Consider the following 18,776-nt stretch of genomic DNA (forward strand, 5'->3'; position numbering starts at 1 on the left):
ATTATGCATCAAGTTGACACCAAAACAGTTCATTTTAAGTGCAAATATTTCAGGATATTTGACATTTAGCGCATTGTCCCTGATAAATATGACATTAAGCACTGGTAGGCGACAGTGCCGAGGCGATGCTTAATGATGTCTCAGGTTGGTGTGAAACAAGGATGGATGACAGCTAAGGGGAATGTGCTTAATGAGACTCGCTCCAGATAAACCTAGTTAGTGGTATGAAGTATGATTGAATCTCCAGTCATGTTGGATTGATTGTCAGTCTGTATGTCAATGTTGTAGCACGACTGATGTATTGTCACCCAAACACAATTATGGTGCCATTTCAGGCAGCAAAGGGGGATATAGTATAGGGTATACAAGTATTGTATTTGTGGGGAATGTTTCAATAGTTTGGTAAAAGCACAGTTGCAGTAGGGGTGCCGTAGTTATTGTAGCATGTTGAACACACAGGTTAGATATTGCGTAGTGAATGTTGTAGGAACAGATCTGAGATTGTTTTATGAGTGTGCTTGTCGTAAGAGGCGACAAGCAAGATCAGGTGGTCAGACTCGCTGACTTGGTTGACACGTCATCGTATCCCTATTGTGAATTTCGATGCTCATGCTGTTGATCACTGGATTGTCTGGTCCAGAGTCGATTATTTACAGACCGATGCCCTATAGCTGGAATGCGTTAGTGCGGTGTTAATCAATCAATCAATCTTTTATGAGTTCTGTGAGTATTGTAGGTACAGATCTGATTTTTTTTTAGTTCTGTGAAAGTTGTAGGAACAGATCTGGGTCTGTTTTATCAGATGTGTGAATGTTGTAGGTACAGATTTAAAGTTCTGTTATAATGAGGTCTGAATGTTGTCCCTACAGATCAGAGATTGTACTATTGACTGGTACAGTTTTACATGTACCACAACTGTACAGAAACTGCCTCCTCATCACTGCTATTGACTTGCACCCGATGACATCTGCTGGTGGTGTTGTGGCTCTGTGTATACATATACACTGTTTTAGGCCTGATCCAACAAGTCTGTTTGCTCAGGATTGTATTGCAGCAGTCTCAGCCGTACCTGATCAGTGTGGGATTGTTGTCAATGTCAGGTAATCAATAGCAGACTGAGATAATCCCCAAGGCCTGGTGATGGGCATTGTCTTGAAAGTGCTAGCACGTGATAATGGCAAAGAGACCAATATTAAAGTTGGTTTCTGTCTTCTAGCATGCAGAATCATTGCTCTCAGTCTAAGATGTGACCTTTCGATGGAAAAATTTAATATCTGGAAGTGCATAAATTCTTAATCGACTTCAATCTGTCTGTCCCTGAAATGTGGTAAGGTCAAGGCCATGTGGTGCAGGCTGATCATTTTCACCCATGTTGTTTTTCTTATTGTAAATGTCAAGTTTGAACCATTGGAAGTCATGCATACGGCTTCTCAGATAGGTGTTTTTCCAGTATCATCAGCTATAATGGAAACTGGTGGAATATTATTGTATTAGCAAATAGCATGTGTATAAAACATGCAGGTTTCATCAGCTGATGAGCTAGACAGATGGAAAACAGTAATTGTGTTTTTAGATATTATCAATACATATTGTTAGAGGAATGCAGGTTTTAGTTTCATAAGTATAGGTTTCTTCACAACTAGTAGTAATAGGTCTTGTCCAAAGCGTCCCCAAGTTCATTCAATGCTAAGCTGTGATGATTGATAATGGTTGAGAAGTCTAGGTACTGCTTGCATTAGGCTGTCAGTAGCACACCCATGCTTGTAATTGTTAACCTATTTTCCAAACATCGTCATTTTGTAGATTTATTTCAAACCAGTGTGACGTCTGATAACAAATGGTAGTCCCAAAGACTCTTAACTGTTAACAATGTGAAAAAATGATACCATCTGATTTTTTGCTAGTTGGCCAAAATTTCAGTGTACCAGTAGGCATTGGGCATGTGTCAAATAATCAAATTGCTGATAAACATACTGTTTGTTATTGAGAAGTATCTTTTAACTAGGCGGGACGTCTGCAGGACCAATGGTCTGACACTAGTACACACCCAAATATTTGCAGTGTACGTCAAGAACATGAAAGGGTGTGTTTATTGAAGATTTGATTGTCAACTTGAAGCATGTTTGAGAGCCATCACTTTCTTTGGAAGTTTATGGAATCAGTGGTCATTGAAGTTCAAGCACTAGGTTTTAGTGTGCTGAGGGTCCTAAGGGGGTTGTGGAGTAGCCTAGTGGTTAAGCATTTACTTGTCATGCTGAAAGCCCAGGTTTGATTCCCCACAGGATGTTTGATTACCCCACAGGATGTTTGATTTGATTCCCCACATAATGTGCAAAGCCTATTTTTGGTGTCTCCCTATTGTGGTATTGCAGGAACATTGTAAAAGTGACGTAAACCCCAACTCACTACTGCTAAGGGACCTAGTGTGAATCAGTCTAGGTACCTTGCAGAGAGTCAACCTCTGCAATGTGTACATCGCTGATCACCCATTCTGTCCTCCTAGTTTAGTTTGGCCAGGTGTCATAGGACATGCATGTGCTAGATCCCATTCAAACCAGGAACACCCTTTAGTGACCGTATGAGTGCATTTGCTGTAGGTTTGGAGGAGATCTGAATGTAAAATACTTGAATGTAGAGTACTGCAATAAGAATGACTGTAGACTGATGCAGACGCCATGATGTTGGCAGTGAATGGTGCAGTTGCTGTTGCTGCTCCATAATTACACCAACTAGTAATCACACCATGGCAGAGATGATTAAGCCACTGAATCCAGTGCTGATGTTCTTATAAGGCTGCAAGAGGTTCATTGACACGGCACTGATAGTCTGAAAGTGATAGAAGCATCATGGAGGTGTGTGAATATTTATGAAAGTGCTGGAGATTGATTGCACTCTTCTGCTCTAGTTTTATTCTGATTTAGTGTCAAAGCTTTTAACTCCAAAATGAAAAGCTACCTCTTAAAGCCCACAACGCTGTCATGAAGCCATTCACCCAAACCTGTTTGAGCCCACAACAGTATCAGGAAACAATTCATGAGAACATGTTCCAGCATAGGTTTGTGGTATGCCTGGCATTTACCAAACCTACTGGGATATGAAGAGAATATTGTCAATAGCTGTTAGACAGTTATCTCCCTGTGTTTTTCTGCAGTCTCACTGACAAATGTTGTAACTCTGATGCACCTCCATATAGCCAGGCATTTCAGAGATGAGGTCAGTTAGATTGTTAGACAGAGGAACCAGGGCCTAGATTTTCGAAGCTCTCTCAGCACTAAGATAGTCGTAAGTTAATGTTAATGTATGGCACTTACGACTATCTCAGCGCTAAGAGAGCTTCGAAAATCTAGGCCCTGATTGTCTTAGCCAATAGCAGTTGTTTTTCTTTGACATTTTACAACGACTGCCACTACCATCTCTTGATGACTACAGAAAGATTGTTGACATCAGAGATTATCATTCCAAATGCCCGTGGGAATTTGTTAGAAAGATGTCAGGAGAATGTCAATGGTCCAGGTCATGAAATTGATAAAAGGTCACTCAAAACTTTGTAATTACACTTAACAAGAAGTATTAAAATTGGTGTAGTACCTTCTCAAAGATTGACAAAGGAGTAGGTCACCTTAAGTCATGGTTATATCATCACGTCTTCAGTTCAGTTTTTGAGCAATGGTTTCATGTCAATAAGCATGAATCTTTACATTTACATGTATCTTTACAAACTCTACCACCAATTTTGATGCTACCACTGACTAACTGACTGAGTTTGGTTTTACGCCGCTTTTAGCAATATTCCAGCAACATCACGGCGGGGGACACCAGAAATGGGCTTCACACATTGTACCCATGTGGGGAATCGAAACCCGGGTCTTTGGCGTGACGAGCCAACGCTTTAACCACTAGGCTACCCCACCACCCCTGATGCTACCATGGGCCAAGGTCATGTTTGAGGTTTTTGTAACATCAAGGGGTGGGGGCAGTGGGGTAGCCCATTGGTTAAAGTGTTTGTTCGTCATGACGAAGGCCCAGGTTTGATTCCCCACATGGGTATATTGTGTGAAGCCTATTTCTGGTGTCTCCTGCCGTGATATTGCTGAAATATTGCTAAAAGCTACGTATAACCCAACTTACTCACTACATTAAAGAGTATATTTAACATGGCAACTTGGCTTATTTACACTTCCGGCATGCTTGACCAATACATATTTTACTATTACTCTGGAGACAAATGTATTTCTCTAGCAGATTGTATACAATCAGCCATGTTTAAGATGCCGGTTGTTGTCAGCAACTCATACTGATAAACCAAGTGCGGAATTGTTTAATTAGCATTTACTGTTTAAATTCTGAATTTCCTATGTCACTTTTTGCAAGAATATACCTGACCTATCCCCAACAATTGTTTATAAACATACATATACCAAATGATATTCCAAAGGATAGCTTAGGGTCTGTCCCTTTAGTTTTACTTGTAGTTTGCTTGCATCATGGAGCTGCTTGAATTGTTTCAGATCTAAACCTGCAATCTGATGTAGCTGGTGCAACCTTCATGGCAGCTGGGAGTTCCGCTCCTGAGCTAGCTACAGCTGTAATAGGGGTCTTCATAGCCAAGGTGAGGAACATAGGGTCAACTGATTGAATCACGGTATTGTGTTAACCTCGCACTCACGCAGTAATGAGTTTAACTCATGTTCACCAGGCTGCCAAAGGCCTACTGTGTGCTGTGGTAAGTGTCTTGCTCTGGGTCCTGTGTGAGAACTGTAGTCAGGTGACCAGCAAGCACTGAGTGATTGTAGTTGCTTGCTTTTATAACCTCATTGGTTTCCATTGTGCTTGGTCAGAGTTTTTTTCTTCTGTCGTTGTCAAGTTTGGACAAATACATTGAATGAGTATACTTGGAAGAAGTATAAAATCCAATCTGCTCTACAATTTATGACCTCATTAACATGAGTAAGATCATTTCAGTTTGTAAAATGTTCCATTCATAGCTGTGTCTCATGGTAGTAGACCTTCATTTCAAATGACAAAGTTAAGGACAAGTGAAAGTGCTGTAACTGGCCTGTTTGGAAATGTGGCTAACGAATAAGGGGATTGGGTAGTCACTATAGATTCTAAATGTGTAAGTGGTATATGAAAGGGGAACAGACTGGCTCACAGCTGCATAGATCAATGCTCATGCTGTTGATCACTGGATTGTCTGGTCCAGACACGATTACTTACAGACTGACACCATATAGCTGGAATATTGCTGAGTTCGGCGTGAAACTAAACTCACTCACTCACTCTCTGGTTAATTGATAATGTCTGGTGTGTAAGCAATAGTCCATCAAGGCCTTGTTGAAATTGGTGTGGTGACTCTGCTCTAAGTCTGCTTCAGTCATGTCAAGATTGTGTCTTGTTTCAGGATGATGTGGGATTGGGGACAGTGGTAGGTTCGGCCATCTACAACGTCATGTTTGTCATCAGTATCTGCGGACTCTTTGCGGGCACGGTGAGTATAGAGGGATAATGGTCAATGATGGAAATTGCCTCAACTAAAGTTGAAACTTTCCTACTTGTTGGAAATCTTCAACTCTTGACTGGGATAATAGACAGTAAGGTCAATATCGGCTCTTCCCAACCTACGTTTTCTACACTTGTGAAAGATTTGGTGTCTGGATTGATTCAGATCTTTCCATGGAAGCTCAAGTAGACAGACTCTGTAAAACATGCTACTCTCCTCTGTACATGATTGGAAACATCCGAAAGTACATTACTACAGAAGAAAGATTTTCTAGTCTCGATTAGATTACTGTAATGGACTGCTGATAGGTCTCAACAGAGCCTAACTGTACAAACTGCTAAGATGTAAGGATACAGCTGCTCGCATTGTATCTTTAAAATCCAAGTCAGATCACATAACTCCTTTCCTGAAATCCCTACATTGGTTTCCTATTGCATCTCGTGTTGACTTGAAGCAGCTTATCTCACTGATCTCATCTCAGAATACACCCTAGCCGGAATTCTTCAGTCCCAGAACCAATTCTTGTTAACAGCCTCCAAGATCAGTTTGGCATCGTTTTGCAAGTGATCATGCTTCATGTCTCTGGAATTCTCTATCTGTCATTAAACTTTCTGACTCCCTAACAGCTTTCAAAAGTCGCTGAAAACTCATCTGTTCAAGAGCACATATTACTGACTCTTCTATGCCCACCTTGTATATTTTGTCCCCATACCAGTCCTGCACATGTTGCTCTTGTCATTCTGATATCATGGTACATGTGCTGAACTGATATCACGAGACAAGTCCTGCACGTTTCTCTGGTCATTCTGATATCATGGTATATGTGCTGAACTGATATCCCGAGACAAGTCCTGCACATGTTGCTCTGGTTATTCTGATATCATGGTATATGTGCTGAACTGATATCCCGAGACAAGTCCTGCACATGTTGCTCTGGTTATTCTGATATCATGGTATATGGGCTGAACTGATATCCCGAGACAAGTCCTGCACATGTTGCTCTGGTTATTCTGATATCATGGTATATGGGCTGAACTGATATCCCGAAACCAGTCCTGCACATGTTGCTCTGGTTATTCTTGATATCATGGTATATGGGCTGAACTGATATCCCGAGACAGGTCCTGCACATGTTGCTCTGGTTATTCTGATATCATGGTATATGTGCTGAACTGATATCCCGAGACCAGTCCTGCACATGTTGCTCTGGTTATTCTGATATCATGGTATATGGGCTGAACTGATATCCCGAGACAAGTCCTGCACATGTTGCTCTGGTTATTCTGATATCATGGTATATGGGCTGAACTGATATCCCGAGACAAGTCCTGCACATGTTGCTCTGGTTATTCTGATATCATGGTATATGGGCTGAACTGATATCCCGGAGACAAGTCCTGCACATGTTGCTCTGGTTATTCTGATATCATGGTATATGTGCTGAACTGATATCCCGAGACCAGTCCTGCACATGTTGCTCTGGTTATTCTGATATCATGGTATATGTGCTGAACTGATATCCCGAGACAAGTCCTGCACATGTTGCTCTGGTTATTCTGATATCATGGTATATGGGCTGAACTGATATCCCGAGACAGGTCCTGCACATGTTGCTCTGGTTGTTCTGATATCATGGTATATGGGCTGAACTGATATCCCGAGACCAGTCCTGCACATGTTGCTCTGGTTATTCTGATATCATGTATATGTGCTGAACTGATATCCCGGTACTCCTGCACATGTTGCTCTGGTTATTCTGATATCATGGTATATGTGCTGAACTGATATCCCGAGACCAGTCCTGCACATGTTGCTCTGGTTATTCTGATATCATGGTATATGGGCTGAACTGATATCCCGAGACAAGTCCTGCACATGTTGCTCTTTGTTATTCTGATAACATGCAGGGGCTTCGTGATCGGGGTGTATCGGTGCATGTCGGATACAAAATATGCACGATATGTCATGCGGTCTTTAGAATCCTTTACAGATGTATTTATCTGAAAATGTATTGTTTTATTGTTTATTGTCCCGCACATGTTGCTCTGGTTATTCTGATATCATGGTATATGGGCTGAACTGATATCCCGAGACAAGTCCTGCACATGTTGCTCTGGTTATTCTGATATCATGGTATATGGGCTGAACTGATATCCCGAGACAAGTCCTGCACATGTTGCTCTGGTTATTCTGATATCATGGTATATGGGCTGAACTGATATCCCGAGACAAGTCCTGCACATGTTGCTCTGGTTATTCTGATATCATGGTATATGGGCTGAACTGATATCCCGAGACAAGTCCTGCACATGTTGCTCTTGTTATTCTGATAACATGCAGGGCTTCAGATACATATGATCATGCGGTCTTAGAATCCTTTACAGATGTATTTATCTGAAAATGTATTGTTTTATTGTTTATTGTCCTGCACATGTTGCTCTGGTTATTCTGATATCATGGTATATGGGCTGAACTGATATCCCGATACATGTTGCTCTGGTTATTCTGATATCATGGTATATGTGCTGAACTGATATCCCCAGACAAGTCCTGCACATGTTGCTCTGGTTATTCTGATATCATGGTATATGGGCTGAACTGATATCCCGAGACAAGTCCTGCACATGTTGCTCTGGTTATTCTGATATCATGGTATATGGGCTGAACTGATATCCCGAGACAAGTCCTGCACATGTTGCTCTGGTTATTCAGATATGATAGACAGATTTCCCCAGGCGAGTTGTGTGCATGGTGCTTGGGCAACTCTAAGGTCACATTATGTATGCTGAAGTGTTGTTGCTATCTCAGTTGCCAGGCTCTATTGTGACATTTCAGCACAAGTACCTTTTCATTTCTGTTGCTGTGTCATCATGTTTGTGCTGCTACAGATGGCTGTGATAAGGACATGCTATCTGTAGCTTGTTGTGTTGAACAATAAACCCTTGAAGACAGGCAAGATGTAGCATATGCTTTCAGTATAACGTCATTGTATTGCCAGAATATTTGGTGGTCATCATCAGTGATGATTAAGGTCATTGTAGAGACCAGGGCCTGGATTTCCGAAGCTCTCAGCTCTCTTAAGTTAGTCGTAAGTTAATGTTAATGTATGGCACTATCTTAGTGCTAAGAGAGCTTCGAAATTATAGAGTCAGGACACAGCTGAGCCAAAACTGAAGACTCTGTCACTGCTATCTGCAGAGAGGCGGTGGGGTAGCCTAGTGGTTAAAGCGTTTGCTCGTCACACCGAAGACCTGGATTCGATTCCCCACATGGGTATAATGTCTAGAGCCCATTTCTGGTGTCCCTCGCCTTGATGTTGCTGGAATATTGCTAAAAGCGGCGAAAAACCATACTCCCTAACTCACTGTCTGATGTGTTGTTGAAAAGGTGGTCAAGGTGGTTTGATCCAAAAGGCAGACTGTTTTAATGTGCTGTAAAGAGGTGGTCTGCTTTTAAATTTGTTATTTACCATATATAACCGTAGACCAAAAGATTGCAGTCTGTAGAAGATGTTGGCTTATCTACAGGTTACACTTTTGTCAAACTTTTCTGGTGGTAAGAAAATGACATTATATCGCTTCTTGTGAATGAACACTGACTTTGTCAGTGAAGACGTCAAATTTGCAATTAAACATCCCTAGACAAGATTATTTACCTTTTCAGTTCTATTTAGTTTTTGATAGGCATTGTATTATACGCTGGAAAAGGTGGTCTGTTAAATGTCTTTACCTCTGCCTTGTCTTCATTTCTGCCTCATCTTCACTTCACCTCTGCTTCATCTTCACTTTGTCACCTCTGTTTACTTCACCTTTGTCTGCATCTTCATCTTCACCTCTATGTTTTCACCTTCACCTCTTCCTTCACTCTGCTTCATCTTCACACCTTCACCCTTCTTCACTCTGCACCTCTTCACTTTCTCACCTCTGCCTCACACTCATCTTCACCTCTTCCTTCACACTTGGCTTCTTCCTCTGCCTCACACTCATCTTCACCTCTTCCTCACACTTGGACTCTCTTCACCTCTTCCTCACACTCTGGCTCACACTCATCTTCACCTCTTCCCTCACACTCTGCCTCACACTCATCCTTCACCTCACTTCACACTCTTCACCTCTTCTTCCTCACACCTTCACCTCTTCTCACACTTCACCACTTGTCCTCTCACCTCTTCATCTTCACCTCTTCCTCATCTTCACCTCCTCTCACACTTCACACTCTTCTTCACACTCTCGCCTCCTCACACTTGGCCTCACACTTGCCTCTGCCTCACACTCATCTTCACCTCTTCCTCACACTTGGCCTCTTCCTCACCTCTGCCTCACACTCATCTTCACCTCTGCCTCACACTCATCTTCACCTCTTCCCTCACACTTGGCACACTCACTTCACCTCTGCCTCACACTCAGCTTCACCTCTGCCTCACACTCATCTTCACCTCTGCCATGAGCTTATCTTTGCCTCTGTTCCTCTTCAGTTTTTAGAGCTGTTCACGGTTCACACACTTGCTCAATACCTTCACTTTCGATGTAATATTAATTAATAATATCATGGCTGTGCACAAAGCATCTTTATGGGACTGACACAGTCGATGTAATTATTATGTAATGATTTCTAAGGTTTTGCTTGCTTCTTGTAATGGGGCCATGTTGAATTATTCATGTCTCAAACAGTTTGTTTGTTTGTTCACTATTTAATTTCCAAAATAGGAAATTATAAAAAATTTAGCCACTGATGAAATTAAGATTAAGAAAACATTTTGAATCCCAGAGTGTAAGAAATCACATTTCAGAGGACTGGATTCCAATTAAATTTGCAAATCCATCCAGGTGATTCTCCAGGCATTGTCTGCAGGCATGCAGTACCGTCAGCCTTACAACTATCTCTGAACTGATTTATCCAAACTCTTCTTAACACCAATATTTGTCCTTGAATGCTTGCTAAAGACAATACCAATTCCTTTATTGGAATTAAAAATTCATGGCAAGAAGAATGGTTTTGTTTTACAAAGGTGAAATGTATTTCACTTATGCTGGGACTAATTAACTGTAAAAGCATTTCATACTGAATATTACACTATTATCAAATATGCAATCCACATTTACCTATGAATTTTAGAAAATAAGCTTATCAGAAAAATCCTGGTTTGGGCCACTTTGACCAAATTTGCAATCTATGGACACTTAGTCCTGAATCCTACAGTAATCCCTGAATCCTACAGTAATCCTTGAATCCTACAGTAATCCTTGAATCCTACAGTAATCCCTGAATCCTACAGTAATCCCTGAATCCTACAATAATCCCTGAATCCTACAGTAATCCCTGTAAGCTGACTGATACCACCCAGCAGTCACCAGTAATTGTTTCCCAAGTCATTCTGGCCAAATTAACTGCTTGGATCAATTGGTCATGGAATCCTGTTCACATTGGCTCAGTCGGCATATTTAGTGATCTTCATAACCCTGTCCCCCATATAACTGGCTTTCTTCTGCATCTCCTCGACTAGCTTAACCAGCATCTGCCGATCTTCAACTATCCAGGCTTTGTCAGTGTTTACCTCCTACTCCAGAAGGGCCTGTAGGGTGGGTGGCACAGTAGGTAAAGTGTTCATTCAGGCCTGTGGTTAGTCAAAACTATTCCTCGTCATACGACACCATGCTCCAGATTGTGTTATCTATGATAGTGGCATCTGTCTGTGACGTCATGTTGATGTAATTCCACTGAGGGAGGCTTGCCATGTGTGGTTTCTTCCTGTTTCCCTGTCTGTTAACTCGGCCCTTAACACTCTGTAGATCCCTGTGGAAATAATTCTGTAAAACATTCCTCTTTGGACAGCTTGTAACCATACAATGCCCCTATAGTGAGGAAACATGCAATGTACCTGGTAATATTCCACGATCTGACCTTTCCCAGGGTCTGAGTCTTGCATGTCGATGGGATTGCTAATGCAGCATGGAGCATTACTTGTTCACTAGAACTAGAAACAAGAAGTGTTTGCCAACTGTAGTAGTATATCCTTTATCTTACATTCTGGGTCAGTTTATTCAGTGTGGATCAGAATGGCCAGATGAAAATGCAGATGTTGACACGACAGCTTATGCAGATGCCAGGCACGTGAACTTAGTGAAAGTTACCGTAAGGAAACCATTCAGTGACCATGTTTCCAATGAGAAAATAACAGGTGTTGTCTGGCGGATATGCTGAGGTGTTCAAGGCTTGATATACTTATTGTGGCATGGCATATGAATCATTGATTCCCTCCACTTCATCTATACAGGATACAGTAAGCTAAACATCTGTACAAGTGTTTACTACAGGCTGTGTATGTCAATAATAGATGGTGGCGTGTGGTCCTGTGTGTGGAGCTCAGGTTACAAATCAGTTGAAGTTAAGCAACGGTGGTCGCGGAAAGTCCTTGGATGGGTGACCGTGTTTGTCAGCTTGACTCCTGAGAGTTTCAAGGACTTCAGTCCTGCTCCACATTGAAGCACATGTGATACATGTGGTTTCACCTTAGGCAAGTAAGTTTGTTCAAACTTGCCTCTGTTCACCTAGCAAAAAAAAATTGGGTACCCGGTGGGATAAGTCATGTGTCTATTAACATTCCAGCACCACACAGGCAGCTTGGGTTATCCAGTGTAATAATATTCTGATTGTGTGTTAGCACTGCGAGCATGTGCCTCTACATGGAAATGGCGCATTATAATTATTATTATTATTATATATAGGGTGTGTTTTCATTGATGTGTTGGCAATCATGAGATTTTAATGCAATTTAAATTACGCTTGTGTATTTATGGATGTATGACTTCTGCTAATTGCTGTTTTGTTTGTTCTGATGGATTTTGTTTATGGTAACATATTGTGAAAATATTTTGTATTGATAAACATGAGAATAAAAAAAAATTACAATTCATGGATGGTAATATGAGCATGAAAAAGCTCAAATAATGGTTTCCATTGTTATTGTCACACTTTGATTGTTTATTGTCCTTGCAGGTGCATTGTGTCTGCTCAGCTCATTTCCATATCATAATAATCAGTCCAGGAACAATGTGGCTATAAAAACAAAGCTATAATGAGTCTCTTGCCATATTTCAAATAAATCTTCTCTATCATTTCTGTGCTGTGTAGATTGTGTGGTTGAACAGCTTTGTTGATTTGCTGGAAAAGATTTTATAGCTGCTGTAGCTGAACTGGTGAGCATTTGGCACCACTGTCTCTCTTCAATATGGCTGTTAAGATTTTGAAAGAAAAGCTGCAGTATGATGCATAGTACAATATATTACAGTTGCCCTTAGGATCGATGGGTAAGGCTAGTGGTTAAAGCATTTGCTCGTCACGTCGAAAACCTGGGTTCGATTCCTCACATGGGTACAATTTGTGAGGAAGATTTCTGGTGTCCCCCGCCGTGATATTGCTGGAATATTGCTAAAAGCGTCATAAAACTACAACTCACTCTTTCACTCACTCACTCACTCACTTACTACAGTTGCACTTATGTCGGGGAAGTGTGTTATCTTTACACAAAATGAAAAGAAATACCAGTAAGACATATTCTGTAGTAGTAGTAGCAGCAGTAGTAATAACAATCATCACAATTACATGCATATTTATTTTGTTCTGTATCCAATCCCTATAGTGAGTTAGTGAGTGAGCTTAGTTTTACACTGCTTTTAGCAATATTCCAGCAATATCACAACGGGGGAACACCAGAAATGGGCTTCACGCATTGTACCCCTACATACATACATGCATACTAATATTTGTATTGCGCCAATATCCAGCTCAGCTGCTCAATGGTGCTTTGTTTTCCCTCAATCATTGGATGTCAATCTCAACGGTGCATCATATTTTCAATCTCAACTCCCTGGGGATCATACAACTGTGGAGAAACGAACCCGGGCCTCAGTCCTTATAACATGTTAATAGATTTACACAATCCATTGATATGTGGGCTTGAGGCCCCTTGTACAAATTAACAGAAAGTGCTTGTGTCAGTCTACTCCAGGGCAAGGATCAAACATGGCCAGAGGGATCTCTGGGATGAAAGGTCCTAAATACCCAAACTGACTGAAACAAGGACAACATCACATGGTAGTGGGCTGTATGTATATCCTGACAATGGCGATCATTATACTTGTTGTTGAGGGACATTCCAGTGAACAGGATGAAATCTTGTTGATTACCCAGGGAAGGTTTGGCATGGGCTAGTGTTCCTTCATGTAGGTACTAGCCAAGGCTAGACATTCCCTAGACTAGCGCTTAGTTTCTGGATATATATCATTTTGATAGTAACAAATAATCCCATTGTAATTGAAAAGGAGATCCAGTGAGATGGGAAATTCAGAACCTAAAGAAATCTGTACTTGATTCATTTAGGGATTTGGTATTTCAGGAAGGGCTAGGCAGTAGGGGAAATCATGTGGTTCAGGGACAGACTGACTAGACAGTCCAAACCCTTGGTTGGATATTGTTCACCCCTGGCTGGACATTCCCCACCCCCTTCCCTTGGTTGGATATTGTTCCCCACCTCCCACCCTTGGTTGGATATTGTTCAACCCTGGCTGGACGTTCCCCACCCCCCTCCCTTGGTTGGATATTGTTCAACCCTGGCTGGACATTCCCCACCCCCATCCCTTGGTTGGATATTGTTCCCCACCCCCACCCTTGGTTGGATATTGTTCACCCCTGGCTGGACGTTCCCCACCCCTCCTCCCTTGGTTGGATATTGTTCACCCCTGGCTGGACATTCCCCCCCCCTCCCTTGGTTGGATATTGTTCCCCACCCCCAACCTTGGTTGGATATTGTTCACCCCTGGCTGGACGCTCCCACCCCCACCCTTGGTTGGATATTGTTCCCCACCCCCACCCTTGGTTGGATATTGTTCAACCCTGGCTGGACATTCCCCCCCCCCCCTTGGTTGGATATTGTTCCCCAACCCCCACCCTTGGTTGGATATTGTTCACCCCTGGCTGGATGTTCCCCACCCCCACCCTTGGTTGGATATTGTTCAACCCTGGCTGGACATTCCCACCCCCATCCCTTGGTTGGATATTGTTCAACCCTGGCTGGATGTTCCCCACCCCCACCCTTGGTTGGATATTGTTCAACCCTGGCTGGACATTCTCCCACCCCCACCCTTGGTTGGATATTGTTCAACCCTGGCTGGATGCTACCCACCCCCACCCTTGGTTGGATATTGTTCACCCCTGGCTGGACATTCTCCCTTCCCCAACCCCCCACCATGGGTTGGATATTGCTCCCCCTGGCTGGACATTCCCCATCCCTGGCCAGATTTAATTATTTACAAGCCATCATAACCTAGTTGGAATAGTGCTGACTGAGGCATAAAACAACATTCACCCCTCTGCTATCAACTGCTATCAAGTGCTAGGTGGTCCTGAGGTGTTTGGATGTAGATTGCCTTGAATATGCTGTTATATTGCTTCTGTGAATCACTCAAAAACCTTCCTCTACTTCAGTGTTGCACTATCAAGCCATGAGGCCTTACACAGCGCAAATAGTGGCAAATAGTGGACGTGACACAGCTGATGTGGTGAAATCTGAATCTCTCATCAGCTTCTTGCCTTTTTCTCAACATTTGTATGCTGGCGAGAACTGCTTTGTAAGTAGGCTGTTCAGTGTCACAAGATTAACCCCAGTTTTTATAGTAATGAACTTTTCATTAACTGAGTTTTAGAAAACTAGTTAGTGTCCACATCACAGTGGAATCAATAGAAAGAAGATCAGTTTTTCCTGGCAAGCGGAGGAGTATGTTTGAGAATAACCAGTGGCATTGTGTAGGTGCAGATTGACACTGTGGTGCTGGTGAAGGCGCCATGTTCCCATTGAATTTGTCCCAGTGACTTATTGGGAGGACCAGATCCCATCTGGAGGCATGACATGGGAGGAATCTTGAACAAGCACCTGTCCATCTCATACATAGGTCCGACATAAGTGTCATAACAATTGAGTTACTGCACTGGTTGGATGAATTGGCTGTTGCTAGAGGTTGTACTAAATATTGTGAGGCTGGTCCAGACCGAGTCAGATTTTGTGTCTTATACATTAACGAGTGTTTTTTCTGTGTAGCTTCTGGTTTTGTTACAGAGCTAATATCTACTGATTATGTGTATTGGTCAACAAAATTGTGTTTCTTTTAGTAATAAGTCATGTTTTGATCATCATGATGATAATGAGGCTGTCAAAGGTAGAATCAAAGATGAAGAATTTGTAACTCTGTGTGATAAAAAGTTCGGTGATTCCATTTTTGTACAGCCTTGTTTCGTCTATGTTTGAATCATGGTTGTATTCACAGTGCAGCATGCTCCATCCAGGTATGCTTGCTGACAGAAGTCAGTCTCTTCAGTGCCAAATTAGGCTGACAGAATGGCACCAAGGGTGACAGTTCTTTTATTTCTGAGAAGGTGAAAAGTAGCTGAGGGGTTGTCATGCCTATAACCAAGGTTTAATTCCCCACATGGGTACCGTGTGTGAAGCCCCGTTTCTGTGTCCCCATTGCTGGAATATTGCTAAAATCAGCATAAAGCCATACTCAGACTTGCCGTGAAAATTTATATCCACTGGAAGACAGTTCTGCTATTGCTAACAAAAGCTGAAGTTTTGGGACAAGAAATATTGTTTTTCCAAATCTATAACAGCTTCATTTATTAATTTTTTAGCCAAGGTAGTTTGACTAGCAATATGAAAAATACAAGGTTTCATGATTGTTTTTTTTTTCAAAGTCAAGACATCGTGGGTTAAAGAAGATACAGTGTTCAGCCAAAGGGCTTCAAGTATGAGAGGGTATCGTTAACATGATGGCGTTCAGGACGACTGTGAGCTGTGGTAGCTGACTATAGTCCTGTTGTGTTACGAGACTCAATCCAACAATGGCTGTCTGGATAGTCAGAGTTAATTACGTCTTCACATCAAAGACATGGTGTGAGAGAAGCCTGAAGACACACAGACTTGCTTTAGCTAATTAATGTAATTTGGATATTTCTCTTGACACTGTTGGTGCTTGTCACCGATAAGTCCATCTGAACCTCTTAGGGAGATAAATACTTTGTTTTCAGCTGTGGGTGATAGGGGCTTATGTTTTATACTGACAGGCAGATTTGGTGGCTGTCTTCATGTATCAAGCCAAACGGCAGTATCTTTGTATTGTGATATTGCCAAAGCTTAGACGGTGATAGGTTACCAGTGTGTAAATCAATGACACATTTGAGAAGGAGAGAAGTTTTTCAGAGATTTGTAGCTGATGCATTCTATTTATATATCCACTTGTTTTCTGGTATATTGGGTCATTAATGTAGGCATGTGCATTGAGGAGAATTGCCATCATTACATAGTCTGTTTATCTGAATTGTTAATCTCTACTTCTGAAGCCCTTGTAAATGCGGTTGTCGAGCTGCTGTAGCGAGTTAGATCTCCTCACCAGGGTTCCCAATCACTGTATCAATGTGCTATCATTATCGTAACAGTTGAAAAACAAAGCCCAAGGCACAGCATGATATTCTATAGTCAGTCTCTTCTGAGATAGAACCTGTTGTTGTTGAAGGAGGTCCATGTGTCGTTGCTGACATGCTTCTACGTCACTGGGACAAAAACTCCATTTCCTGGCTTTATCAGTTGACTGATGAGAAGAGAGCTGTTGAGAGTTGTGAAGCAGGAAGCACACCTGAGTCCCTCCTTCTACCAGTGCAGAGAGGAGAGCGGCTTAATGGGAGGGAATATATTGTGGCTCATGCCTCTGAGGCGGAGGAAATCTGCTTGGATTTGCAGATGAGGGCAACTAAATTACTCACTGATACTGTAAAAAGATATCACCCTTGATAAATTGGAACCATTTATTAATTGCTTTACCAGAAGATGAGGCTAGAGTAATGAGTTCGATTTTGATATGTCCGATAGAACTTTGCAGTTTGAATGATTGGGTCTATTTCGTAATTGATGTTTTGTCATTATGTGATGAAGATACACCACTTAATAACATTGGATCTTGTGTTCACATTGGGCCATTTAGAAACTCATCATAGGCTTTTGTTTACAGTAATGAACTACCTAGAAACATAACACCAGCTTTTGTTTACGGTAATGAACCACTTAGAAATATAACACCAGCTTATGTTTACAGTAATGAACCACTTAGAAATATAACACCATCCATGTTTACAGTAATGAACCACTTAGAAACATAACACCATCCAATGTTTACAGTAATGAACTACTTAGAAACATAACTCCAGGTTTTGATTAAGGTAATGAACCACTTAGAAACATAACACCAGCTTATGTTTGCAGTAACAACCACTTAGAAACATAACACCAGCTTATGTTTGCAGTAACGAACCACTTAGAAACATAACACCAGCTTATTTTTGCAGGATAACGAACCACTTAGAAACATAACACCTGCTTATGTTTACAGTAATAAACTACTTAGAAACATAACACCAGCTTATGTTTACAGTAATGAACCACTTAGAAACATAACACCAGCTTATGTTTGCAGTAATGAACCACTTAGAAACATAACACCAGCTTATGTTTGCAGTAATGAACCACTTAGAAACAGAATATCAGCTAATGTTTAGAGTAATGACTCACTTGGAAACACCCCACCATCCAATTTTATGGTACCATTTTAATTGTAATGAAGACATGCTCATGGATTTGTTCACTGAATTCAACTTAATCAAAGCCAAGAATCAGTGTCTCATACAGCAGACTTGCATGTCAAACTAACTCTGTGTAACTATGGAAAAATCAATAGTATTATATGTAATAATTCACTCTTTTCATCCACAATTGTAGTGTGTTATGTGCAGAATCAGTAATCTGCGTGCCATTAGTAAAAGGGATATTGCAAAGACAATAGAAGGTCTTTTTAACTGTATTTCATAACTGATTTAAACCATTCACAGTAATAGTCAGTGCTAGCTGTCACTTTAGATTCCAATTTCATTTCTGAATTATTCACATGGACTCCCTATTCCTTGATCCATACTGTTAACATTGCTAAATAAAAATGCTGAGCTAGCTGGTTAAGCAATAAATTGATTGTTTTGGTTATGGCTGTGTCATCCATGTGATCTGGTGTAGAGGTTTGGAAATATGATAGCTACTTACAGATGCTCTCCATGCTTAAAGCCCAGCTGCTGCTGCCGGGGATTGTGGGGGTTCAATAACTACCTTCCTGATTGGGCTGGCAGGCCCACCATTGTCAACTGCCCTTTATCACTGGGAGAACAGAGGTCTTCTTTGTCTACT

The 18,776-nt window shown here is 41.5% G+C and overlaps 1 protein-coding gene across 2 annotated transcripts in view; it reads left to right on the forward strand.

Annotated features, from left to right (window-relative positions):
• LOC124258322 (probable sodium/potassium/calcium exchanger CG1090) overlaps positions 1-18,776 on the forward strand; it is a 66,289-nt gene that overhangs the window by 12,791 nt on the left and 34,722 nt on the right. For both annotated transcript variants that reach the window (XM_046692408.1, XM_046692407.1), the window contains exons 3-4: positions 4,509-4,609; positions 5,402-5,488. In XM_046692408.1, the coding sequence (XP_046548364.1) occupies positions 4,509-4,609; positions 5,402-5,488 (188 nt within the window). The remainder of the gene's footprint in view (positions 1-4,508; positions 4,610-5,401; positions 5,489-18,776) is intronic.

Source organism: Haliotis rubra, unplaced genomic scaffold (genome assembly GCF_003918875.1).
Source record: "Haliotis rubra isolate DU_JTF1 unplaced genomic scaffold, ASM391887v1 Scf69, whole genome shotgun sequence".
In the NCBI taxonomy this organism is placed as follows: domain Eukaryota; kingdom Metazoa; phylum Mollusca; class Gastropoda; order Lepetellida; family Haliotidae; genus Haliotis; species Haliotis rubra.